The following is a 27,968-nucleotide window of genomic DNA, read 5'->3' as shown; positions in this document are numbered from 1 at the left end:
CGCCAGTGCAAGAGAAAAGGCTAAAGAGGCTTATCAAACCAAGCAACAAATGGATAGCGGAGTGGATTGGTGATAAAGAGCGCAAACATTTCGAAGTCACTTACAAGGGATCCAAAGTTGATGTGGATCTGATCAAACACAGCTGCTCGTGTAACAAATGGCAACTCACTGGTCAGTAAAAGCCTGAATTTCAATTTTAACATGCTATGAATTTTTTTAATTTAAGCATGCTGTGAATCAAAGTTGCTGTGAATTTCAATTTTAAACATAGTTTATGTGAATCTGATTAAACATGCTGTGAATTTTTTTATATTAACCATGCTGTGAATTTCTATTCTAATCATTGTGTGAATTTTAACCTTGGACATGCTGTAAATTTCAATATTAATCATTCTTATGCTATTATGTTGTTATCAAACTGTTGTCCTGCCGTGAACGGATGCCGTGCATGTATGCTATAGCAACAATAAGAAAACGACATGATAACCCCAATGATTATGTCCATTCATGGCTATGTATGGAGACTATTAAAAAGACATACGAGCACTTCATCCAGCCAGTAACTAGTGAGAAATATTGGACAAGGTTTTTGAGTTTACTAAGTGATGAGCGGATAATTTGTACGCTTTTTGGCATTGTTTTTAGTATGTTTTTAGTATGATCTAGTTAGTTTTTAGTATATTTTTATTAGTTTTTAGTTAAAATTCACTTTTCTGGACTTCACTATGATTTTGTGTGTTTTTCTGTGATTTCAGGTATTTTCTGGCTGAAATTGAGGGACCTGAGCAAAAATCTGATTCAGAGACTAAAAAGGACTGCAGATGCTGTTGGATTCTGACCTCCCTGCACTCGAAGTGGATTTTCTGGAGCTACAGAAGCCCAATTGGCGCGCTCTCAACGGCGTTGGAAAGTAGACATCCTGGGCTTTCCAGCAATATATGATAGTCCATACTTTGCCCAGATTTGATGGCCCAAACCGGCGTTCAAAGTCACCCTCAGAATTCCCAGCGTTAAACGCCGGAACTGGCACCAAAGTGGGAGTTAAATGCCCAAACTGGCAAAAAAGCTGGCGTTTAACTCCAAGAAGAGTCTCTACACGAAAATGCTTCATTGCTCAGCCCAAGCACACACCAGGTGGGCCCGGAAGTGGATTTTTATGTCATTTACTCATCTCTGTAAACCCTAGGCTACTAGTTCTCTATAAGTAGGACCTTTTACTATTGTATTTAAAAAATGGGGGTAGTTATCTTTGTTCTGATGCTATCTTAGATCATTGGGAGGCTGGCCTCACGGCCATGCCTAGACCTTGTTCTTATGTATTTTCAACGGTGGAGTTTCTACACACCATAGCTTAAGGTGTGGAGCTCTGCTGTACCTCGAGTATTAATGCAATTACTATTGTTCTTCTATTCAATTCCGCTTGTTCTTGTTCTAAGATACCACTTGTTCTTCAACTTGATGAATGTGATGATCCGTGACACTCATCATCATTCTCACCTATGAACGTGTGACTGACAACCCACCTCCGTTCTACCTTCGATTGGGTGGATATCTCTTGGATTCCTGATACACGATCTATGGTTGATCGCCTGACAACCGAGCGCTCGCCTGACAACCGAGCCAGCCATTCCGTGAGATCAGAGTCTTCGTGGTATAGGCTAGAACTGATGGCGGCATTCAAGAGAATTCGGAAGGTCTAACCTTGTCTGTGGTATTCTGAGTAGGATTCAATGATTGAATGACTGTGACGTGCTTCAAACTCCTGAAGGCGGGGCGTTAGTGACAGACGCAAAAGAATCACTGGATTCTATTCCGGCCTAATTGAGAACCGACAGATGGATAGCCGTGCCGTGACAGGGTGCGTTGAACATTTCCACTGAGAGGATGGGAGGTAGCCATTGACAACGGTGAAACCCTTGCTTGAGCTTGCCATGGAAAGGAGTAAGAAGGATTGGATGAAGACAGTACGAAAGCAGAGAGACGGAAGGGACAGCATCTTCATACGCTTATCTGAAATTCCTACCAATGAATTACATAAGTATCTCTATCTTTACCTTTATGTTTATTTCGTTTATCACCCATATCCATTTGAGTTTGCCTGACTGAGATTTACAAGGTGACCATAGCTTGCTTCATACCAACAATCTCTGTGGGATCGACCCTTACTCGCGTAAGGTTTATTACTTGGACGACCCAGTACACTTGCTGGTTAGTTGTGCGAAGTTGTGTTTATGCCATGGTATTGAACACCAAGTTTTTGGATTCATTACCGGGGATTATTTGAGTTGTGAAAAGTATTGTTCACAATTTCGCGCACCAAGTTTTTGGCGCCGTTGCCAGGGATTGTTGAGTTTGGACAACTGACGGTTCATCTTGTTGCTTAGATTAGGTATTTATTTTCTTCAGAATTCTTGAAGATGAATTCTAGAGTTTCATGATGATTTGTTGAAGTCTGGCTGGCTGTGAAGCCATGTCTAATTCCATTGGACCGAGGTTTCAACTTATCATCACAAGAGCTTGTTGATTTCTATCAATCTTGCTGTTGGAGCAGTGATCTGCTAAGACTTGGCTGGCCATTGGCCATGTCTAGTGTTTTGGACCGAAGCTTTCTTTGAAAGCTTGGCTGGCTGTGAAGCCATGTCTAATTCCTGGACCGAAGCTTTAGACTAACATTGCATGATTCCTGGAATTCTCATTAAGCATTTTGATACCTTTATTTTCTTTTTCCACTTAATTTTCGAAAAAAAAAAGCACAAAAAATTTTTTACAAAATCATAAAAACCAAAAAAATATTTTATGTTTCTTATTGAGACACTAGTCTCATTTTAAGTTTGGTGTCAATTGCACGCTTTCATGCATGTGTCTTCATTAATCTTCAAGTTGTTCTTGATGATTTCATTACTCTGATCTTTAATTTCTCTTGACTTGAGTGTTTATGTGTCTCATATGCATTCTCATTAGTGTCAGTAGTATACAAACTGCTAAGTTTGGTGTCTTGCATGCATTGTTATTTGATTTTAGTTGCATTTTGATTATTCCTCACTATTAAAAATCCAAAAATATTTTTAATTTGTGTCTTTTCAAGTCAATAATACAGAGAATTGAAGATTCAGAACATACTGCAGAGGAATTACACAGAAAAAGCTGGGCGTTCAAAACGCCCAGTGAAGAAGACAGACTGACGTTTAAAGGCCAGCCAGGGTGCCTGGCTGGGCGTTTAACGCCCAAAAAGGTAGTGTTTTGGGCATTAAACGCCAGAATGTGCACCATTCTGGGCGTTTAACGCCAGGATGGCACAAGAGGGAAGATTTTGTTTTCAATGCAAATTTTTTTCAGGTTTTCAAAATTTTTTAAAATCAAATCTTTTTCAAACCATATCTTCTCAATCACATCTTTTTAAAACCAATCATATCTTCTTAACCACATCTTTTTCAAAATAGTTTTCAATCAAATCTTTTTGATTTCTAATTTCAAAATCTTTTTCAAAAATCACTTGATTTCTTTCCCACTTCTATTTTCGAAAATCAACTAGTGTTTTTTTTAAAATGTTTTCAAAATCCTTTACTTAATTTTCGAAAATTGCTTCCTTTCTTCTCACATCCTTCTATTTATGGACTAACACTATTCCTTAATGCAAAATTCGAACTCCATCTTTCTTGATAAGTTCGAATTTTCTACTTCTGCCTTCTATTTTTCTTTTCCTCTGACACCTAAAGGAATCTCTATACTGTGACATAGAGGATTCCACATTTTCTTGTCCTCTTCTCTTTCATATGAGCAGGAACAAAGACAAAAGCATTCTTGTTGAGGCTGATCCTGAACCTGAAAGGACCTTGAAGTGAAAGCTAAGAGAAGCTAAGGCACAACTCTCTGTAGAGGACCTAACCGAATTCTTCAAAGAAGAAGAACACATGGCAGCCGAAAACAACAACAATGCCAACAATGCAAGGAAGGTGCTGGGTGACTTTACTGCACCTACTCCCGACTTCTATGGGAGAAGCATCTCTATCCCTGCCATTGGAGCAAACAACTTTGAGCTTAAGCCTCAATTAATTTCTCTAATGCAACAGAATTGCAAGTTCCATGGACTTCCATTGGAAGATCCTCATCAGTTCTTAGCTGAGTTCTTGCAAATCTGTGACACTGTCAAGACTAATGGGGTTGACCCTGAGGTCTACAGACTCATGCTATTCCCTTTTGCTGTAAGAGACAGAGCTAGGACATGGTTGGACTCTCAACCTAAAAAAAGCCTGGACTCTTGGGAAAAGCTAGTCAATGCCTTCTTGGCAAAGTTCTTTCCACCTCAAAAATTGAGTAAGCTTAGAGTGGAAGTCCAAACCTTCAGACAGAAGGAAGGAGAATCCCTCTATGAAGCTTGGGAAAGATACAAACAATTAATCAGAAAGTGTCCCTCTGACATGCTTTCTGAATGGAGCATCATAGGTATTTTCTATGATGGTCTCTCTGAATTATCCAAGATGTCTTTAGATAGCTCTGCTGGAGGATCTCTTCATCTGAAGAAGACGCCTACAGAAGTTCAAGAGCTGATTGAAATGGTTGCAAATAACCAATTCATGTACACTTCTGAAAGGAATCCTGTGAACAATGGGACTAGTCAGAAGAAAGGAGTTCTTGATATTGACACTCTGAATGCCATATTGGCTCAGAACAAAATATTGACTCAACAAGTCAATATAATTTCTCAAAGTCTGTCTGGAATGCAAAATGCACCAAGCAGTACTAAGGAAGCTTCATCTGAAGAAGAAGCTTATGATCCTGAGAACCCTTCAATGGAAGAGGTGAATTACATGGGAGAACCCTATGGAAACACCTATAATCCTTCATGGAGAAATCATCCAAATTTCTCATGGAAGGATCAACAGAGACCTCAACAAGGTTTCAACAATAGTAATGGTGGAAGAAACAGGTTTAGCAATAGCAAGCCTTTTCCATCATCTTCTCAGCAACAGACAGAGAGTTCTAAGCAGAACACCTCTGACTTAGCAACCATGGTCTCTAATCTAATCAAAACCACTCAAAGTTTCATGACTGAAACAGGGTCCTCCATTAGAAATTTGGAGGCACAAGTGGGTCAGCTGAGCAAGAGAATTACTGAACTCCCTCCTAGTACTCTTCCAAGCAATATAAAAGAAAATCCAAAAGGAGAGTGCAAGGCCATCAACATGGCCGAATTTTGGGAGGAAGGAGAGGCAGTGAACGCCACTGAGGAAGACCTTAATGGACGTCCACTGGCCTCTAATGAGTTCCCCAATGAGGAACCATGGGAATCTGAGGCTCAAAATGAGACCATAGAGATTCCATTGGACTTACTTCTGCCATTCATGAGCTCTGATGAGTATTCTTCCTCTGAAGAGGATGAGTATGTCACTGAAGAGCAAGTTGCTAAATACCTTGGAGCAATCATGAAGCTAAATGACAAGTTATTTGGAAATGAGACTTGGGAGGATGAACCCCCTTTGCTCACCAAAGAACTGGATGACTTGTCTAGGGAGAAATTACCTCAAAAGAGACAAGACCCTGGGAAGTTTTCAATACCTTGTACCATAGGCACCATGACCTTCAAGAAGGCCTTGTGTGACTTAGGGTCAAGTGTAAACCTCATACCTCTCTCTGTAATGGAGAAGCTAGGGATCTTTAAGGTGCAAGCTGCAAAAATCTCACTAGAGATGGCAGACAACTCAAGAAAACAAGCTTATGGACTTGTAGAGGATGTTCTGGTAAAAATTGAAGACCATTACATCCCTGCTGATTTCATAATCCTAGAAACTGGGAAGTGCATGGATGAATCCATCATCCTTGGCAGACCATTCCTAGCCACAGCAAAGGCTGTGATTGATGTTGATAGAGGAGAATTGATCATTCAAGTGAATGAAGAATCTTTTGTGTTTAAGGCTCAAGGATATCCCTCTGTCACCATGGAGAGGAAGCATGAAGAGCTTCTCTCAAAACAGAGCCAAATAGAGCCCCCACAGTCAAACTCTAAGTTTGGTGTTGGGAGGCCACAACCAAACTCTAAGTTTGGTGTTGAACCCCCACATTCAAACTCTAAGTTTGGTGTTGGGAAGTTCCAACATTGCTCTGAGCACCTGTGAGGCTCCATGAGAGTCCTCTGTCAAGCTAATGACATTAAAGAAGCGCTTGTTGGGAGGCAACCCAATGTTTTATAATTCTCTATTTTCCTTTGTTATTTTATGTTTTCTGTAGGTTGATGATCATGAGAAGTCACAAAATCAATTGAAAAAGCAAAAAAAGAAAGAAAAATAGGAAGAAAAATAGCACACCCTGGAGGAAGAACCTACTGGCGTTTAAACGCCAGTAAGGCTAGCAGATGGGCGTTTAACGCCCAGTCTGGCACCATTCTGGGCGTTTAACGCCAGAAAGGGGCACCAGACTGGCGTTAAACGCCAGAAAAGGGCAAGAAGCTGGCGTTAAACGCCAGAAATGGGCACCAGCCCGACGTTTAACGCCAGAATTGGCTAAAAACGCAATTTTGCATGCCATTTGGTGCAGGGATGACTTTTCCTTGACACCTCAGGATCTGTGGACCCCACAGGATCCCCACCTACCCTACCACTCTCTCTCTTCTTCACCCATTCACCAATCACCTCACCACCTCTTCCCCAAAACCCTTCACCTATCAAATCCCATCTTTCTCTTCACCACTCACATCCATCCTTCATAAAACCCCACCTACCTCACCATTCAAATTCAAACCACTTTCCCACCCAAACCCACCCATACATAGCCGAACATCACCCTTCCCCCTCTCCTATATATACCCATCTTCACTCCTTCATTTTCACACAACCTATACACTACTTCTTCCCCTTCTTGGCCGAACACAAAGCCATTCCATTCTTTCTCGTTTCTTCTTCTTCTACTCTCTTCTTCCTTCTTTTGCTCGAGGACGAGCAAACCTTTTAAGTTTGGTGTGGTAAAAGCATTGCTTTTTGTCTTTCCATAACCATTTATGGCATCCAAGGCCGGAGAAACCTCTAGAAAGAGGAAAGGGAAGGCAAAAGCTTCTACCTCCGAGTCATGGGAGATGGAGAGATTCATCTCAAGGGTGCATCAAGACCACTTCTATGAAGTTGTGGCCTTGAAGAAGGTGATCCCCGAGGTCCCTTTTTCACTCAAAAAGAGTGAATATCCGGAGATCCGACATGAGATCCGAAGAAGAGGTTGGGAAGTTCTTACCAACCCCATTCAACAAGTAGGAATCTTAATGGTTCAAGAGTTCTATGCCAATGCATGGATCACCAAGAACCATGATCAAAGTGTGAACCCGAATCCAAAGAATTGGCTTACTATGGTTCGGGGGAAATACTTGGATTTTAGTCCGGAAAGTGTAAGGTTGGCATTCAACTTGCCCATGATGCAAGGAGATGAACATCCTTACACTAGAAGGGTCAACTTTGATCAAAGGTTGGACCAAGTCCTCACAGTCATATGTGAAGAGGGCGCCCAATGGAAGAGAGATTCAAGAGGAAAGCCGGTTCAATTGAGAAGGCATGACCTCAAGCCCGTGGCTAGAGGATGGTTGGAGTTTATCCAATGCTCAATCATTCCCACTAGCAACCGGTCCGAAGTTACCATAGACCGGGCTATCATGATTCATAGCATCATGATTGGAGAAGAAATAGAAGTTCATGAGGTCATATCCCAAGAACTTTATAAGGTGGCAGACAAGTCTTCTACCTTGGCAATGTTAGCCTTTCCTCATCTCATTTGTCACCTCTGTTATTCAGTTGGAGTTGACATAGAGGGAGACATCCCCATTGATGAGGACAAGCCCATCACTAAGAAGAGGATGGAGCACACAAGAGACCCCACTCATCATGAGATTTCTGAGATTCCTCAAGGGATGCACTTTCCTCCACAAAACTATTGGGAGCAATTAAACACCTCCCTAGGAGAATTGAGTTCCAACATGGGACAACTAAGGGTGGAGCACCAAGAACACTCCATCATCCTCCATGAAATTAGAGAAGACCAAAGAATCATGAGAGAGGAGCAACAAAGACAAGGAAGAGACATTGAGGAGCTCAAGCACTCCATAGGATCTTCAAGAGGAAGAAAGAGCCGCCATCACTAAGGTGGACCCGTTCTTTAATTTCCTTGTTCTTTATTTTTCTGTTTTTCGAATTTTAATGCTTATGTTTATCTATGTTTGTGTCTTGTGATCATTAGTGTCTTAGTGTCTATGCCTTAAAGTTATGAATGTCCTATGAATCCATCACCTCTCTTGAATAAAAAAAAAATTTGTTCTTAATTGAAAAAGAAAAGAATTGCATGAATTTTGAATTTTATAACACTTTAATTATTTTGATGTGGTGGCAATATTTTTGTTTTTTTGAATGTATACTTAAACAGTGCATATGTCTTTTGAATTTGTGATTCATGAATGTTGGCTCTTGAAAGAATGATGAAAAAGGAGACATGTTACTGAGGATCTGAAAAATCATTGAAATGATTCTTGAAGCAAGAAAAAGTAATGAAACGAAAAAAAAAAATCGAAGAAAAAAAAAGGGAGAAAGAAAAAGAAAAAGAAAGAGAAAAAAAATAAATAAAGTTGTGATCCAAGGCAAAAAGAGTGTGCTTAAGAACCCTGGACACCTCTAATCGGGGACTTTAGCAAAGTTGAGTCACAATCTGAAAAGGTTCACCCAATTATGTGTCTGTGGCATGTATGTATCCGGTGGTAATACTGGAAGACAGAGTGCTTTGGGCCACGGCCAAGACTCAATAAGTAGCTATGTTCAAGAATCATCATACTTAACTAGGAGAATCAATAACACTATCTGGATTCTGAGTTCCTAAAGAAGCCAATCATTCTGAATTTCAAAGGATAGAGTGAGATGCCAAAACTATTCAGAGGCAAAAAGCTAAAAGCCCCGCTCATCTAATTAATACTGATCTTCATAGATGTTTTTAGAATTCATTGCATATTCTCTTCTTTTTATCTTGTTTGATTTTCAGTTGCTTGAGGACAAGCAACAATTTAAGTTTGATGTTGTGATGAGCGGATAATTTGTACGCTTTTTGGCATTATTTTTAGTATGTTTTTAGTATGATCTAGTTAGTTTTTAGTATATTTTTATTAGTTTTTAGTTAAAATTCACTTTTCTGGACTTCACTATGAGTTTGTGTGTTTTTCTGTGATTTCAGGTATTTTCTGGCTGAAATTGAGGGACCTGAGCAAAAATCTTATTCAGAGACTAAAAAGGACTGCAGATGCTGTTGGATTCTGACCTCCCAGCACTCGAAGTGGATTTTCTGGAGCTACAGAAGCCTAATTGGCACGCTCTCAACGGCGTTGGAAAGTAGACATCCTGGGCTTTCCAGAAATATATGATAGTTCATACTTTGTCCAAGATTTGATGGCCCAAACCGGCGTTCAAAGTCACCCTCAGAATTCCCAGCGTTAAACGCCGGAACTGGCACCAAAGTGGGAGTTAAACGCCCAAACTGGCATAAAAGCTGGCGTTTAACTCCAAGAAGAGTCTCTACACAAAAATGCTTCATTGCTCAGCCCAAGCACACACCAAGTGGGCCCGGAAGTGGATTTTTATGTCATTTACTCATCTCTGTAAACCCTAGGCTACTAGTTCTCTATAAGTAGGACCTTTTACTATTGTATTTAAAAAATGGGGGTAGTTATCTTTGTTCTGATGCTATCTTAGATCATTGGGAGGCTGGCCTCACGGCCATGCCTAGACCTTGTTCTTATGTATTTTCAACGGTGGAGTTTCTACACACCATAGATTAAGGTGTGGAGCTCTGCTGTACCTCGAGTATTAATGCAATTACTATTGTTCTTCTATTCAATTCCGCTTGTTCTTGTTCTAAGATACCACTTGTTCTTCAACTTGATGAATGTGATGATCCGTGACACTCATCATCATTCTCACCTATGAACGTGTGACTGACAACCACCTCCGTTCTACCTTCGATTGGGTGGATATCTCTTGGATTCCTGATACACGATGTATGGTTGATCGCCTGACAACCGAGCGCTCGCCTGACAACCGAGCCAGCCATTCCGTGAGATCAGAGTCTTCGTGGTATAGGCTAGAACTGATGGCGGCATTCAAGAGAATCCGGAAGGTCTAACCTTGTCTGTGGTATTCTGAGTAGGATTCAATGATTGAATGACTGTGACGTGCTTCAAACTCCTGAAGGCGGGGCGTTAGTGACAGACGCAAAAGAATCACTGGATTCTATTCCGGCCTGATTGAGAACCGACAGATGGATAGCCGTGCCGTGACAGGGTACGTTGAACATTTCCACTGAGAGGATGGGAGGTAGCCATTGACAACGGTGAAACCCTTGCTTGAGCTTGCCATGGAAAGGAGTAAGAAGGATTGGATGAAGACAGTAGGAAAGCAGAGAGACGGAAGGGACAGCATCTTCATACGCTTATCTGAAATTCCTACCAATGAATTACATAAGTATCTCTATCTTTACCTTTATGTTTATTTCGTTTATCACCCATATCCATTTGAGTTTGCCTGACTGAGATTTACAAGGTGACCATAGCTTGCTTCATACCAACAATCTCTGTGGGATCGACCCTTACTCGCGTAAGGTTTATTACTTGGACGACCCAGTACACTTGCTGGTTAGTTGTGCGAAGTTGTGTTTATGCCATGGTATTGAACACCGAGTTTTTGGATTCATTACCGGGGATTATTTGAGTTGTGAAAAGTATTGTTCACAATTTCGCGCACCACTATGCTTGCTCCACCTGTGTTAAAAAGGCCAATTGGACATCCCAAAGTGCATAATAGACAGAAAGACCCAGCTGAGGCTGTTATTGATGGTGACAAGTTGAAGAGGAGTTTCTATGTCACGTGGAGCAAGTGTGGTGAGAGGGGACACAACTACAAGACGTGCAAAGGGGCCCCATCCAACCCAAACTTGAAGCCAAAGACGAAAAAACCAAGGAAGAAGCCCAACGACTCCCTATCACTTGTGGTTCTACCATTGTTACAGTCAGCCCCTCAGGAAGAGGTAGTCCTTAGTTACTCAGGAATGTAATTGTCCCCCGATAATAAACTCATGGATTTAAGTGTCTATTTTAATTTTACTTAGGGTGTTTTCTGTCTATATTTTAATTCATTAGGGTTTTAAATTAATTATTCTATAAAATGCTTAATTGAGACTATTAACACTAAGTGTCATTTCAGACTCAGAGATTTTATTGTCTCCCCAATAATAACCTCAAGGATTTAATTGTCTATTTTAAATCTACTTAGGGTATTTTCTGTGTATATTTTAATTCTTCAGGGTTTTAAATGTCTTATTTTATAAAATGCTTCATTGGGACTGTTAACACTAAGTGGTATTTCAGATAGTAGAATAGAGTCACCCTACTGCTACGAACCCTCCTCATGTTGAACAAAATTCTGCTGATCATTCATTTGCTAATGAGATATGCATTTTGGTGGCATTTCATTGTTGTTGCTTGCTGTTTTCGATGCATTCACAGTTGTTTCGACCTTGATGCAGGGTAATTCGAATGCCAACGCTACACCGATGCCTAAGCAAGAATCTAGACCCTCAGTAGCAGTGGTTGCGACACAATCAATGCCTCCGAAAGCACCATTTAGACCCCCAGCCCAGTCTTCATCACGCCTTGCCCCAAGGCCATTTATGCCTAAGCAAACTATTAGGAGGAAGCTTGTGGCAAACAAACCCTCTCAGCCTGTGCCACCTCCCTAGTCTGAACAGCATCTCCCCTCTCCACAACGACCAACTACATCAGGAGCATCTCCACTGACTTTGGCAGTAGCAGGCAAAGCAACTCAACGGCTGTTTAAGTTCATCTCCACTTCAGGACTAAACAAACCTAGTAGTTAACACAACATTTTTAGACTTTGGTTATGACATCAACCCCTTTTCTGAAACACTGTTATACAAAGCAACTCTTTTTGGAAACAATGTGATTATATATAGCTTGTAGGCTTAAGTTATGCCTTACTTTGGCAGTAAGCATGTTTAGACTTCTTTTGTCGACATTAACATTTCTTTCATGAGATTAATTTATATTTTAGTTATCTAATCATATCTCTAAATAATTATGCCATTAACTTGCTTAGGGAAATCACTTTGCTCGATATAACATAATTTAGCTTACAACACTTTTGTTCGAAAAGCATACAACAAAAAGGGAACTCATCCCATACTACGTTACATCATTTTTTTACCTACTTTTCAGTCAAGTTTGGCAATAACAAAATCAAATATTACACTAATCACTACAAGAATAACCAAATACAGATTAACATTTTTCTTCCTCTCTAGATGCAACAACTTCTCCAAATCAATCAGTCTCTATTCCACTACCTTCTTCCCAAGATACACTTTCAGATCATCAATCTCGTTCTCAGTTATAAACTTCTCAAAAATTCTTATTGTTGAAACATGGTCATCCATCCATAAGAAGAACTTGCAGTAACTGGGATTTTTCAGCTGCATGTTCATCATTCCAAAACAAAAAAGACATAAATAACTCCCGTATAATCAAACTCACTAAAATAAATCACCAACTTACCTTAAAGAATGGACATTCAAAGAACAATTTATTAGGGTTCGTCGTCGTCCTCGATTTGTACAATATGGCATACACCCCACATTTACACATCGGAGCAATCTCGTCCTTCTCCTATGCAACTTCCACACATTTCACGATTGACGGTAGTGGAACACGTTGTGTGCTGGATGAAGCTCCGTCGCTAGCCATTTAACACTGCACAATACCACCACCCTCAACCCTAAACAGAAATGACAACGGTAATGTCAAATGGGTTCCATTTGAAGGCATAGGACAAACAGAAAAAACGACGACGTCTTTCCATCCAGGGACACATTTGTCCTTAACCTCAATCCACCTTTTTACCTCTACACCGTTACGGTCACACGTCAACTAAGCGACACATCACCCGTCTCCATTACGTCTGGAAGACCATTTTGCATGGAAGAATAGATCTGTCACACGTTTTGAATAGTAAGGGGCATTTTTGTATTTTTAGATCTTCAGGGACAAATTCGTCTACGAAATAAAAGCTCAGGGACTAATTTGTCATTTTTCCTAATATTTTTTAATAAAACTATCATTTTAAATTAAGTCATTCCAAATAACATTTAAAATATCCTATAAAATTAAACTCTAGACCTTTTCTTTTTTGCTTTTTAAGAACTAATCTACCTAAATTTATACACTATTAAAGTGTTGGGTAAAGTATTAAATTAGTCCCCTACATTTGGACGTAATCCTGTTTTGTTTCTTAAAGTTTAAAGTGTCCTATTTGAATCGAAAAAAAATTTCTTTTAACTTCAATGTAGTCCCACCGTGAAGTCAAAATCAAATAATTAACGAAATGTCTTATATAACAGCAGTATAAAAACAAGATCTATAATTTACAAGCTCCAGCGGCACAAAATCAACCTCAACCATGGATGCATCAATACATTTATTTATCATTCTTCTTACAATTTAAATTAATTTTTTTCTATAGAACTAAGGAAAATGATAAATAAATGTATTAATGCATCCACAATTGATCTTGTACTTTTGGAGTTGATCTTGTACTTTTAGAGCTTATACTTATTCTCTAGATGATTGACTTGTTCCGACTTGTTTTAATTTAGTACTTTACCCTAAAGTATTAATATATTATGATGATTGTTGAATAAACCTAAATACTTCATGATTCCCTCAAAAAAATTATTTAAACTTTTGTTCTACCCAAGAATAACATAAGCATGCAATTGAGTTAACGTTTACATCCTCAAGGAAGAGTAGTTCTTTACAGGAAAATAATTTTACATCCACGATCAGCCTCTTTACCTGTGTCCGAACTAGTGGAATTGCACGATGTATCAAAATTCTACTACTCCCAAGTCTTAACAATTTGTTTAGGTACCAAATTTCAATCATTTATTTACATAAATATTTCACAAAATATTAACTGCTAGGAAACTTGGAGAAGCCCTTGAAGAAAAACTATAGTACGGCCGATGAAATATAGACTCATGGAAAATAATAATTAAAAAATTGACATTGACGACAATGATTTGAATAATTTCAAGGAACGGCTAATATGTTGTTGCATTACCTATTCCAAACACATGGAAGGACGAAGACGATTGTTTCGCTCTACAGCCAATAGTAAAAAGGTTAAAAAATGAAAAAAGACATAATGTATTCCCCCTTCTGCCCCCCAACCCATCATTATCTAAAAGACTGACCCCCATGAAACTCAAACAACCCAAATACTGGCGCGCAAGCCCCATAGAGAAGGCAATGTTTGTTTGTTCTTCCCCCATCGTGAAAATACCGGGTTTTTCATCTTTCCTTTAAACCGCAACTTTTCTGCCAAGTTAGCAGATAGATCGGTCATCACCCACCGACCTCCTCCCATTGAAATGCAGAAAGATAAATTTAAAAAGGGAAAAAGAAAGAAAAACGCAGACTCCAAGCTACTGACATGAAAATGCAGACAGCGAAAGGACCTACTGACTGAAACACCTTTGCCCAAAAATGGTGATGACCCGACTCATGGCATGCAGTTGAGACCTCCACGCAACAGATGCAGATATGTATGCAAGAAACAAGGACCTCTGAAACAGTAATAAAGGCCTCAAAATGAAATTGCTCGACTGATTGCCAACTTGGCCCATTCTGCAGATTCCTTGATCAAATGATCATCAGATGATAAACACTCTTTGAGGAAGTCTTTGCTGGACACAGATTGCTGGATCAACGGACCAGCACTACTGCCCAATGTATCAGCTAGGTCTCCAAGCACGCCAATTGCTGTCTTAGTCACAACATCATCCCTGAAAGGAACCAGAGATGCCAACGGATTAAAATAACATAAATTACTAAATCCACGGAACCAATTCATAAACAGAAAATTCCAATGTATACTTACATGTCTTTCTCCATATACAAACTGTCCAAGAATTGCAGTACATGAGGAGCATAAGGCATCAGAAGCTGGGTCTTTGGGGAGCCCTTAAACCCTTGGAAGATACCTGAGTAAGCCTCAAGGATTCCATTTCTCAAGGAATTAGTGTACTCTGTCATATCATCATCAGCTCCAGACGTATGAGCCGATAGCTCGGCAGCACTCTGAAGCATGGGCATAGCATATAACAAGTACTTTTCAAAGTTCTCTCCAATTGCCAAGGCAATGTCACCAAAACAAGAAAAAATAGGAGGCTTCACAGACCTATGCAGCTGATTACTGGACAAATCTTTAAGAAGTTGGGTCATTATCCCATCACAATAGGGGAGTATTTTTTCCTCCAATGCCCTGCATACATCACCAACCACACCCACTGTGATGGCACAAACCTGGTAGTCTTCAAAATTTTGGAGACCCATCTCCAAGTACTTGTAAAATTCTGTCATATATTTAGCAAAATCAGGACCAGTTGCATAGGCTAAAGCTCCAATTGCAAGCATAGCCTCCTCATGAGCTGTCGCACTACGTGAAGCAAACACTTTTAGAAACAAAGCCATAATTTGGTCAGCATACTGCATGAAATGATACTTCGTTGGTTCAGATGAACCCAACTTCTGAATGATGACCTGCAAGCAACCACACAGAAGGCCTTGTAACTCATTTTGCCTCTCATCGGATGAGACCTTCTGATTCTCGAGAGTGTTGTGGAGCTCCAACATAATGAGAGGCGCAAGCTGTACCACCATTGGAGCTGTTTCATCATTAGAACACCTCACTACTTCATTTAAGGCTTCATATGCTGCTGTTCTAAGGCGTGATTCTACAGCATCCTCTCTGTGAGTTACAGTGAGGAGAGCTTGAACGATATCTTGAAAGTATGGGGTCAATGGAGAGGATGCAGATCCAGCATCCTCATAACCTTGGGCAAGAAAATAGAGAGCACCACACGCCTTCTCAGCAACGTTAGGTACATCTTTCATGCTTTGGATCAGCACAGTAACAATCTGTTGGCAGTTTGCGGGTGTGATGATTGGTGTATCCAAAGCTGTCCCGTGCAAGAACTCAAACATACGTCCAAGAGTCCATGCAGTAGTGTCCTTCACATGATTACTTGGGTCTTTCATCAGTGCAGTAAGCATGAAGTTCAAAGCCATGGTCACAAGTGGCTCAAGCTTTTCAGGGGATGGACCTTCAAGAATGGAGCCGAAGGCATAAGTGGCTGCTTCTCTCTGCCTCCAATCTGGTTTAGATATATTCTCTTGAATAAATGGCATAACCAGAGGCACAATGTCATCACCAACTGTTCGTGCAACCAATCCTAAGCATGTGCCTCCAGCCATAGCAATGTTCCAAGCCCCTTCATCTTGATCTTGATCCTCGTCTTGCTTCAGCAGTGTTTCCAATAACATAGGAACAAGAAATGAAAGAGCCTGCTTAATAAAGTAAAAGCAAGGAATATCTGAATCTGCACTAAAATCACCTCCATATTCTTCTAATATATCAATCTCTTCATCACATATTGAGCTCCAAAACTCAATAGCCTGAAGTGCAACTTGCTCCTCATCCTCCTTCACAGCCTTGGCAGTGATGTTGAATATATCTTGGATATATGGAGCCAATTTTTCATAGTACGTTGAAGAAATAGCTACCAAACACTCAAAAGCTGCTCGTCGAATCTTCACATCAGGAGAGAGAGTTGTCTCACAAACTATTCTCATGATGTAATCACGTTCCATATCATTAGAAAAGTTTGCCTGAGCAAAACCAAGGGCGTTGTACAATGCTCTTACAGCAGCAAGCCTAACATCATTGTTTTCTTCTGTAGAATTCATTCCCTGAACAACCGCAGTGAGTATCTTATTTACATGATCCTGGTCTACCACATCTGGTGAGACTTCTTCACAAATGTACCCAAGAGTCTCAAGAGTTGCCTGCCTCGTAGGAGCAGGTAGCTGATGAACATTTGATAAGAGGGATCCTATCAATTCAGGCCACTGCTTGTGAGGCAACTCTATACCAGCGACCTTTGCAATAACTTGTGATACAGTTGAACGAGCATCTACAGATGGAGATGAAAGGGTCCTCAACAACAACGCTTTAATTTGGGCTTTCAAAGTTGGGTCCAATGACAGCCATCTTTGAACCAATTCTATCTTTCTGTGTTGTTCCTTTGCATCAAGAGCATTCTTGAGAATTAGACCAGCTAGCTTCCGACTCTCAGCAGGCTTCTCATCATTTGCCAATTCCCCAGCGAGAGAATACAAGAAGCTTGGAAGATTCTGCTCCTGAAATTGTTTCAAATTCTCTTCTGCTTGTTTCCTAAGCGCTCCATCAACTGCTTGCGCATTTAAAAGAATTTGAGTAACCTCCATGGCCATCTACACCTGAAGAGTACATGTATAACCACATTAAAAGGGAGCACTAAACTGCACCTAACAGACTAGCAACAGCAATTTATCAGGCACGTGAAGATGCTATAATAATTAATAGATAAAACACTACTTAACCACACAAAAAGAGTTACAAAACAACGGTGAGCAAATTAATTTCCAGGGTGCACCAGATTAGAACAGATTCAGATTATGTCTGGCAACAAAAGATAGGTAATTATTTAAACACATATGGCGTGTGCCAGGTGTACCACGTATGGTATACGGCTAGAACTAGGTGAAACAATCAAAACCAACTTCAGAAGAGAAACAGTAATACAAGTAGTGTCCCACTGAGAAGGGCATGTATCATTAAGTATATAACAACATCTACCAAAACGCTTTTTTATAAAAAGTAATCTTTAGCACACTGGACGACTGTTTCGCACATGTTCCAACAGACCGAAAAAATGCAAGGAGGAATATAAATTCGAATCCATTTTCCACATTCCCTGAGCAAAACTAATAGACCATAACTAACTCAAAAACATTCCGATTCAAATAATCGGCCAACGAACAACACAGAAGAGGGAAAAATTAGGAAAATCAAAATAGAACTGGTTCTGATCAGAAATGGAAGCATACTATACAAATTAGTCAAATAAAATACAAAAACGAAGACTAGATCACTACCACGGATCAGAGTTCGAACTAGTAATAACAGGAATAATAATGAAACAATAACAAACCAAAATAACGAAAAGCTTGTATTTAGGGATTAGAAGACAGAATGAATGAAGCGAACTCACGGCGAGTTGAGAAATGGAATCGGCTGAGGGGAAAGGAGTGAGGAACCAGTTGAACTCGGAAGAGGGGGCGCGGCGACTCTGAAACCCTAGCAGAGTGTGGGAAAAAGCAAAGACGAGAAACTGTGTTAAAATTTTGTTTCTTCAATACGCCTTTTTTATATTCGTTGTACGACACTCCTGGACTGATGCTAACTAATATCCGCCGTTGATTCAAATAGGATTGATCTCAGCCCTCCTTTCCTCCTATCAACGGCTCAATTTTGAATTGCTTAATGGATCTTGATATTCCTGCCAGAACCTTAGGATTTTAATTTTGTAAGTGCGAGCGGTGTCGAGTGGTGCCACGCGACGATCGGCGCGCGTGTGTTCTGCGTGGGGTTTCAAAATGAATACCATATGATATGGGCTAGAAATTTTGCATAGGTTGATTTTTTTTTTCTACGCGCTGTGTCAATGGTGTCTGATTTTTGTAGTGACTACTGACTAGTGTGATATGGAGATTAATAATTGCTATCATAGCCATGTCTTTTTCTAAAATTATTTAGTACCTACTGTATCATCACCGCTATTCCTCAGAAGCTTTTTTTTTTTAATTAATAATTAATTTTTAACCACAAAAGATTCAAAGCATTGGATAAATATATCCATGAAAAAACAAAATTAATAGTGTACCCACAAAAGCTATATTCCAATTGACGAGGTTAACTAAAACTTAAAAAATTATTCAAAATTTTTAAATTATCTTTTTTTTATTAAATCTAATTTCATAATTTTTTTTCTCTTTTTCTTCCTATTCTACCACTGCACTTACTTTCAATTTGACCAGCCCAACTTCATTCTCTTCTATCAACTCACTCACCATTTTTCTCATTTTGGTCAGCTTTATCTTTTACTTCAGGCAACTCCCTCGTTGTTTGATTCACCACCAACGCTACTTCTATCGACTCTAGAGCCTCCCTCCTCTTTCTATCCTCCACACCTTCATATCCTCAATGATTTCAGCATCATTGTTTGGGGTCCATCATGGTCAATCGTAACATCTCTTTTGCAATGTTCGAAAACAGTGATAATTTACTAATTTTAAACGGAAGCCACATCTTTCTGTGGCAATCATTCGACCATCCCACCAATACATTTGTTCCTTCTCAAAATCTCAGTTCCCGTAAGAATTTAAGATCTAATTTTTACTTTTTTATCCTTTAAAATAATAAAAATTTAATCCTAAATTAAAATGACAGCATACTACAATAAAATTAGTGTTTTGAATTTTTTTGTGAATGTTGTGTACAACCTTATTTTGACATTACAATAATGTAATTCATAGAAAGACATTATAGTTATTGAATCAACTCTTTCTGGCACACGGACAATAAAAAGAATAAACTCAATAGAATTTATTGGTGATGGTGTCAAAAATAGGTGTTATGGTAGCGATAAAAGGAAAAGAAGAAAGATTGTGGGATTGGATGGGGGTGATGGAGAATTGTTAAAAAGGATAATTTGAAAATTCTGAATAATTTTTTAGATTTTGGTTAATTTTGTTAGCTAAAATCTATCTTTCATAAATACAGCATTAGTATTTTTTTTATGACTAAATTTGTCTATACCTAAATTTTTTGTGGTTAAAAATTATTATTTACTCATTTTTTTTATTTTCTTACTTTGGAATAATTATCACAAATATATTATAATATAAGATTTAACTAATTAATATTCTAAGAGCACAAGTTAAAATTACTATTAATAAAAAAATTTTAATATTTTACTTTAATAAATGACATAATAAATATGTTAAAAATTTAAATTTTATATTTTTTATAATTTTTTTAATTAATAATTTTATTATGTATTTTAAAGACGAATGTTAGCATCCTATAAATAGTATAAAACTATTTTATCTAATAATTTTTTACATTTTTGATATCTCTCTATTATAAAGGTTCATTTTATTTTTTGAAGTTATGACTACTATAATTAAAATTGGGCCATGAGGTTGTAAGATAGTAATTTAGTTCTTAAGATCTATTTAATTACTCTTAGGATGTATATTGGTGCACGAAATTGTAAATCACACTTTTTACAATTCGTACCACTAACCAGCAAGTGCATTGGGTCGTCCAAGTAATACCTTACGTGAGTAAGGGTTGATCCCACAGAGATTGTTGGCTTGAAGCAAGCTATAGTTACCTTGTAACTCTTAGTCAGGATATCAATTATAATTATCAGTTGACTTGCAAATGAACAAGAGAGCATGGATTAAATAATACTTATTATGCAGTAATGGAGAATATATTAGAGTTTTGGAGATGCTTTGTCTTCTGAATCTCTGCTTTCCTACTGTCATCTTCTTCACGCACGCAAGGTTCCTTCTATGGCAAGCTGTGTGTTGGTGGATCACCGTTGTCAATGGCTACCATCCGCCCTCTCAGCGAAAATGATCCAGGTGTGCTGTCACTGCACGGCTAATCATCTGTCGGTTCTCACTCATGCTAGAATAGGATCCTTTGATCCTTTTGCGTCTGTCACTACGCCCAACCCTTGTGAGTTTGAAGCTCGTCACAGTCATTTAATCCCTGAATCCTACTCGGAATATCACAAACAACGTTTAGACTTTCCAGATTCTCAAGAATGCTGCCAATGGATTCTAGCTTATACCACGAAGATTCTGATTAATGAATCCAAGAGATATTCATTCAATCGAAGGTAGAACGGAGGTGGTTGTCAAGCACGTGTTCATAGATTGATAATGGTGATGAGTGTCACGGATCATCACCTTCATCATGGTTAAGTACGAATGCACATCTTAGAGAGAAACAAGCGTGTTTGAATGGAAAACAGAAATAATTGCATTAATTCATCGAGACGCTGCAGAGCTCCTCACCCCCAACAATGGAGTTTAGAAACTCATGCCGTCAGAGAATACAAAGTTCAGATCTAAAATGTCATAAGGTTCAAAATAAATCTCTAAAAGTTGTTTAAATACTAAGCTAGTAACCTAGGTTTACAGAAAACGAGTAAACTAAGATGGATAGTGTAGAAATCCACTTTTGGGGCCCACTTGGTGTGTACTGGGGCTGAGACTTGAGTTTCCCACGTGCCTGGGCTGTTTTTGGAGTTAAACGTCAGGTTGTAACCTGTTTCTGTCGTTCAACTCCAACTTGTAACCTGTTTCTGGCGTTCAACGCCATAATGCAACATGGAACTGGCGTTAAATGCCAGTTTACGTCATTTATCTTCGCGCAAAGTATGGAATATTATATATTGCTGGAAAGCCCTAGATGTCTAATTTCCAACCCAATTGAGAGCGTGCCAATTGGACTATTTTAGCTCCAAAAAATCTATTTCGAGTGCAGGAAGGTCAGAATCCAACAACATCAGTAGTCCTTTTTCAGCTTGAATCAGATTTTTGCTCAACTCCCTCAATTTTAGCCAGAAAATATCTGTGATGACATGTCATCATATACCTATTTTTCTATGCTTTTTCATACAAGAAATTGATGATTTGTGCTTAAATATTGAATGCTTTTATACTTAATTGGTATATTTCCTTGATCTTTTAATTTTATAAATCTTGTAGGAAATAAGAAGAAAAAGAAGCAAAGAAGCACAAAAAAAGGAGAAAAAAAGAGCTTTGGGACACACTTTGAAGTTGGAGCACACTTTGGAGCCTTAGGCCACGCTTTTAAAAGCGTGGCCCATGACCAAATCAAAGGAGAATAAGCAATCAGCGCACACTGCCCTGCTCTTGCCAAGGGCAGGGCAATATCATGATGAAACAAAGTGAGGTTGGAAGCAAATTTTCGCTAAGTTAAAATCTGGGCGCTCACAGCATGACCATGCCTACTTCAAAGGGCTATAACTTGAGCTACAGACGTCCGATTGATGTGCTTCTAGTTGTGTTGGAAAGCTGACATTCAGAGCTTTCCAACGATATATAGCAATCCATATTTGGCGCACAATTGAGGCATGATTGAAAGGCATCTTTAAGGGTCAAAAATAAGCGAAAATGGACCAAAGTGCTTCCACCAAGGCTCGAAGCTTGAGCCTCACTCCAAAGCAAAGTAGCGCTCAATTTTCTGCTCTGCCCTCTTGGAGAGCAGGGCAATGTCGTGCTCTCTTCATGGAAAATCAAGGAAAAATTGCTCCTCAAGTGCTTTCACCAAGGTTCGAACACAAGACCTTCAAGGAAGTAAAGGCAAGGAGCTTAGGCGCGCACACAACTTTGACACGGCCCAGGGAAGCATGGCACGCACCATGCCACCACTGCCCTGCTCTCCCCAAGGGCAGGGCAGCATCCTGATGCTTCCAAGCCTTGGCACGCAAATTGGATACCCACACAAAGTTTCCCTGCTCTGCCCTCCACAAGAGCAGGGCAGCCTCCTGGGAGCAAACAATCATGGGCCAAAATTCAACCAAAATCTCATTTAAATTCAATTCCTCTCCAAATTGAATCAAGGCCAAGCAAACCCATTTCTCCTTAAATCCAAAGCAAGAAAAGCCCACATCATCACTCAAAGGCACATGGATCAATTAAATTAGGATTTTCATTTTTGTAATTTGTTTTAATTTCATTTTCATTTTTTCATTTTGTAAAGCCTATATAAAGGCATTGAGGAGCTCGATTGAAAAGAAGGCTGGCTCCATTAGGGAGTAGTAGTAGTAGATAGCTCTCTCTTTTAATTTTCCTTTCTGTTTAAATTTTGGATCAAGAATTGAAGGAATTCTGTTTCAATTCTCTATCTGAAATTCATTTGTGTTCTTCTGCATAATTGAGGAAATTGAGAAATTGGATCTGAAGTTTCTTTTACTGCTTTCATCTTTCTTCTCTTCTGCAAGTTGTCTTCTACTTTGATCAAGGAAGGAATTGAGATCTAGACTTGTTTTCTAGTCTCTATGATTTCCTGAGATTTTCAATTTTATTCTACACTTAAGCTGAACTTAATTTCTGTTTGCTCCTTCAAGAAATTTTGCCTTGCTGTTTACATCTGCTGCTTTTATTTCATCTGCATTTTTACCTTTCTGTTTCTATTGCTTCTAATTTACTTTCAAGCACTTTAATCTCCCTGCAATTGTTCTAAGCTTGGATCTACTGCTTTCATTTAATTTCCAGCACCCCAGCCCCCTTTACATTTGATGCAATTTACTTTTCTTGCAATTTAAGTTTCAGCTATTTTACTTTCTTGTTCTTTAAGTTACTTGCAATTTTACTTTTTGCACTTTAATTTTCCTTGCTATTTACTTTCTGTTGGCTACACTTCATCCAAATTCACTTCAATGTTAGCTTGACTAAACTAATCACCCACTAAAATTGCTTGATCCATCAATCCCTGTGGGATCGACCTCACTCTAAGTGAGTTATTACTACTTGATACGACCCGGTACACTTGCCGGTTGGATTTGTGTGTTGGAAATTCGTTTTTCCGCAAAAACACCATCAATCTGAAATCACAGAAAAACAAACAAACTCATAGTAAAGTCCAGAAATATGAATTTTTCCTAAAAACTAATAAAAATATACTAAAAACTAACTAAAACATACTAAAAACTATATGAAATTACCCCCCAAAAGCCTATAAAATATCCGCTCATCACAACACCAAACTTAAATTGTTGCTTGTCCTCAAGCAACTAGATAAATAAAATAGGATAGAAAGAAATAAAGAAGCAATAGTATCTCAGAGTTTTAAGTGAAGCTCATATTCTAATTAGATGAGCAGGACTAGTAGCTTTCTGCTTCCGAACAGTTTTGGCATCTCACTTTATCATTTAAAATTTAGAATGATTGGCATCTATAGGAACTCAGAATTTAGATAGTATTATTGATTCTCCTAGTTTAGTATGTTGATTCTTAAACACAGCCACTTTATGAGTCTTGGCCGTGGCCCTAAGCACTTTGTTTTCCAGTATTACCACTAGATACATAAATGCCACAGACACATAACTGGGTGAACCTTTTCAGATTGTGACTTAGCTTTGCTCAAGTCCCCAATTAGAGGTGTCCAAAGTTCTTAAGCACACTCTTTTGCTTTGGATCACGACTTTAACCACTCAGTCTCAAGCTTTTCACTTGGACTTGCATGCCACAAGCACATGGTTAGGGACAGCTTGATCTAGCCGCTTAGGCCTGTATTTACTTCCTTGGGCCCTCCTATCCATTGATGCTCAAAGTCTTGGATCTTTTTCACCCTTGCCTTTTGGTTTAAAGGGCTATTGGCTTTTTCTACCTCTTTTGCTTTTTTTTTGCTGCTTTTTCTTGCTTCAAGAATCAATTTCATGATTTTTTAGATCAGCAATAATATTTCTCTTGTTCATCATTCTTTCAGAAGCCAACAATTTTAATATTCATAAAATTCAATATAAAAAATATGCACTGTTCAGGCATTCATTTAGAAAACAAAAAGTATTGCCACCACATATAAATAATTAGAATTTACCTTATTAAGAACTCGAAAAAAATATTGCCTCTTTATTCTAAAAATCTACTATTTTATTCATGTTTGATGAGCTTAGAACACAAGCTTGTGAGACTTGAGCCTATTGATGTGGTTACATTTTATAACCACTTATTTTCCTTCTTGTGTGCAATTATTCCATTTCTATGATTGTGATCCTTGATTTGCTTGATTCTATATGTCCATTTATTTCTTGTATTCATGCATTTGTATGATTGAGGCCATTATTTCATTAGTCCACATACCCAAATAGCCTACCTTTTACTCTCCATTGTTAGCCAATTTTGAGCTTACGCTTAACCAACTTATTCCCATTTTAGCTCATTACAAGCCCAAGGCGAAAAACCAATAAAAGTCCCTTGTTTGGATCTTTGATTAGCCTAGGCTAGTGAGAGTGTTTATTATTCAAAGTTGGTAAGGCTTGGGAACATTGGACGGGATAAAAAGGGTAGTACACTTCTATATTTAGGAATTGGGAATATATTCATGTATTGATTGAATGTATAAGACATTATGAAATTGATGCCCTTGTAGAAAGTATAAAAAGAAAAGAAAAAGAAGAGAAAAATAAAATGAAAATGAAAAAAAAAAGAAAAAAAGAGAGAAGAAAATGAAAAGAAAGCAATCAAAGAGGACAAAATGCCCTAAAGTAAAGCTCAATAAAGGGAATCAATGCATAAGTGTTAAAAATCAAGGAATAGAATGCATGAATATGTAAGAAAAAGTGAAGAATGGGTAATTAGAGTAGTTTGAATTTGTATAGATTATTATATAGTTAGGTGGGAAAGTCTATGCTAATCCAAGATCTAAACTCTAGTCCACTTAACCATAAATGATCCTACCTTGACCCTAACCCCATTACAACCTAAATGAAAGACCTCATGATGAATGTATGCATGCATTGAATAGGTGTTGATTGTTAGAAGAAAATCAAATTTTTGGAAAGCATGATTAGAAGAGAATTGAGAGAATCAACCCTAAACACTTGAGTGAATAGAGCGGATACACATCCGGTGAGGGTTCAAAATTTCAATCACATGTGTTCACTCATATTATCTATATTCTTGCAAGCATGAATTTCTTTTGATAATTCAATACAATTGTGGTTTGGACTTGATCCCTATTGCCCTAGCTCTTGTGCCTACACATGTTCTCTTGGGAATTGATTTGTTTGAACTAAGCATTTGCATTCACTTTAGGTAGTTGCATTTAGAAAGGTTCATACAGTTTAGTTGCATTTAATGAATGTCTTACCCCTTAGTTCCTTCTTATTTTAGCATGAGGACATGCTAAGGTTTAAGTGTGGGGAGGTTGATAAACCCCAATTTGACGGTTTATCTTGTATTGAATTTAGAGTATTTTGACGACCTTTTCTCGCATTTAACCTATGAATTAGCATGGTTTTGTAATCTTTCCCGTATTTGTGCTTAAGTGTAAAAACATGCTTTTTAAGTCTTATTTTGATGAATTCTAATTCCTCTTTGATTTCATAAGATGCCTTGATGTGTTTGCTAGTAATTCTAGGATTGAAATAGGCTAGGCATGGATCAAAGGGAGCAAGGAAGGAAGCATACAAGTGGAGAGAAGAATAGAAAGTCAAAGAAGTGAAATCGGCCAAGCACCCGCACGCGCACAAGGCGCTCGCGCGCACATTGCAGAATCGGCCAGGGGCGCGCACGCGTCGCAGTCGGCACATGACTTCATTAAAGCAACACGTGCCTGACGATTTGGAAGGGTTTCTGAACCCATTTTGGCGCCAATTGCTGATAGAAAGGAATAAAAGGATCAAGGATTGAAGGGGAAGACATCTGAGAATCATTTTTAGCATCATTAGGATTAGGATTAGTTAGTTTTAGAGAGAGAAGCTCTCACTTCTCTCTAGAATTAGGATTAGGTTTAGGTTAATCTCTCTTCTTAGATCTAGGTTTAATTCATGCTTTGATTCACTTTTCCTTTATCAATTCTTAATCTTCTGCTCTTCCTCTTTCTAGTTATGTGCTTTAATAATTGTAATTCTTCACTTTGTTTTGGATAGATTGTTGTTCCTTTGTTTTCTTTCAATAATGCAATTTGAGGTAATTCATGATAATTGTGGTTTTCTTGAATTGTTGTTGTTAATTCTTTTCAAATAATTGTTGTTAGATTTCATTCTTGTTGTTGATTTACTATGCTTTTCTTTTGTGCCTTCCAAGTGTTTGATGAAATGCTTGGTTGGATTTTAGTGTAGGTTTTGTTCCTCTTGGCTTAGGTAGAGTAATTAGTGACTCTTGAGTTATCTAATTCCTTTGTTGATTGATAATTAGAAGTTGCTAATTGATTTGAATGCCTCTAAAGCTAGTCTTTCCTTTAGGAGTTGATTAGGACTTGAGGAATCAAATTGATTCATCCACTTGACTTTCCTCCATGGTTAGAGGTTAACTAAGTGGGAGCAATGGACAATTTGTCAACACAATTGAGGAGGATAACTAGGATAGGACTTCTAGTTCTCATATCTTGCCAAGAGCCTTGCTAGTTGTTAGTCTATTTTCTTTGCCATTTATATTTCTTGTCTAAAAATCTTAAAAACCCCAATTATAACTCACAACCAATAACAAGACACTTCATTACAATTCCTAGGGAGAACGACCCGAGGTCCAATACTTCGGTTTATAAATTTTAGGGGGGAATGAATGCTTTCTTTTTTGCCATTTTTCGTCTTTATTTAATGAACGAACTCAACTTCGGCTTTATCTCATCCGTCAACTATATAGGATGATAATAATGTTTCTATCAAGCATAAGTTCTATTACAAGTCATAGAAAATCTATAATCTATTCCCGCGTTTTTTTTATTTTCAATTCGGGAATTAGTTCTTGAATTTAGAAACAATAAAGAAATAGACTAAAAATCGAAAGAATCCACTGCCAATTTTGGCATGACGAAAAAATACAATATTATTTTCTTTCATCAAAGGACATCAATTACTAAGATTCGAAGCAATTAGACCTTTTAATGAATACACGGAGGAACACTTCGCGTAATGAATATTAGTCGGATTTCGAATCCAAAGAGGGCCCCTTCTATCAAAACAAAATCTCTTTTTCCGAAGAAAGCATTCATTTTTTCATTTTCATTTCTTTTTTTCAAAGTAATTCAATTGGTACACGCAAGAAATAGGCCAATTCTGCAGCTTTTTGTTCAATTTCTCGTGAAGTTAAATTCTCGTCAATACGAGTCAGGGGGATGGCCCCCTGTCCTATGATTTCCATATAAAGGATACGACGAGTAGAAATACCCTCTTTAACTTCTATTCTGATGGACTGAATATCTTTCATAAGAAAACTTTTTGAATTTCCCGTAGAA

The 27,968-nt window shown here is 38.4% G+C and overlaps 1 protein-coding gene across 1 annotated transcript; it reads right to left on the bottom strand.

Moving 5' to 3' along the window:
* Positions 1-14,099: 14,099 nt before the first annotated feature.
* On the bottom strand, positions 14,100-18,669 carry LOC112790734 (importin subunit beta-1). The gene is made up of 3 exons (XM_025833271.3): positions 18,175-18,669; positions 14,961-17,380; positions 14,100-14,865 (listed from the first exon to the last, which is right to left on the bottom strand). The coding sequence occupies exons 2-3, from the start codon at positions 17,372-17,374 to the stop codon at positions 14,667-14,669; spliced, it is 2,613 nt and encodes an 870-aa protein (XP_025689056.1). The 5' UTR covers positions 17,375-17,380; positions 18,175-18,669; the 3' UTR covers positions 14,100-14,666.
* Positions 18,670-27,968: the final 9,299 nt, after the last annotated feature.

The sequence above is a fragment of the Arachis hypogaea genome, chromosome 3 (genome assembly GCF_003086295.3).
Source record: "Arachis hypogaea cultivar Tifrunner chromosome 3, arahy.Tifrunner.gnm2.J5K5, whole genome shotgun sequence".
NCBI classification, from domain to species: Eukaryota; Viridiplantae; Streptophyta; class Magnoliopsida; order Fabales; family Fabaceae; genus Arachis; species Arachis hypogaea.
This window is presented reverse-complemented; position numbering and strand designations above follow the sequence as displayed.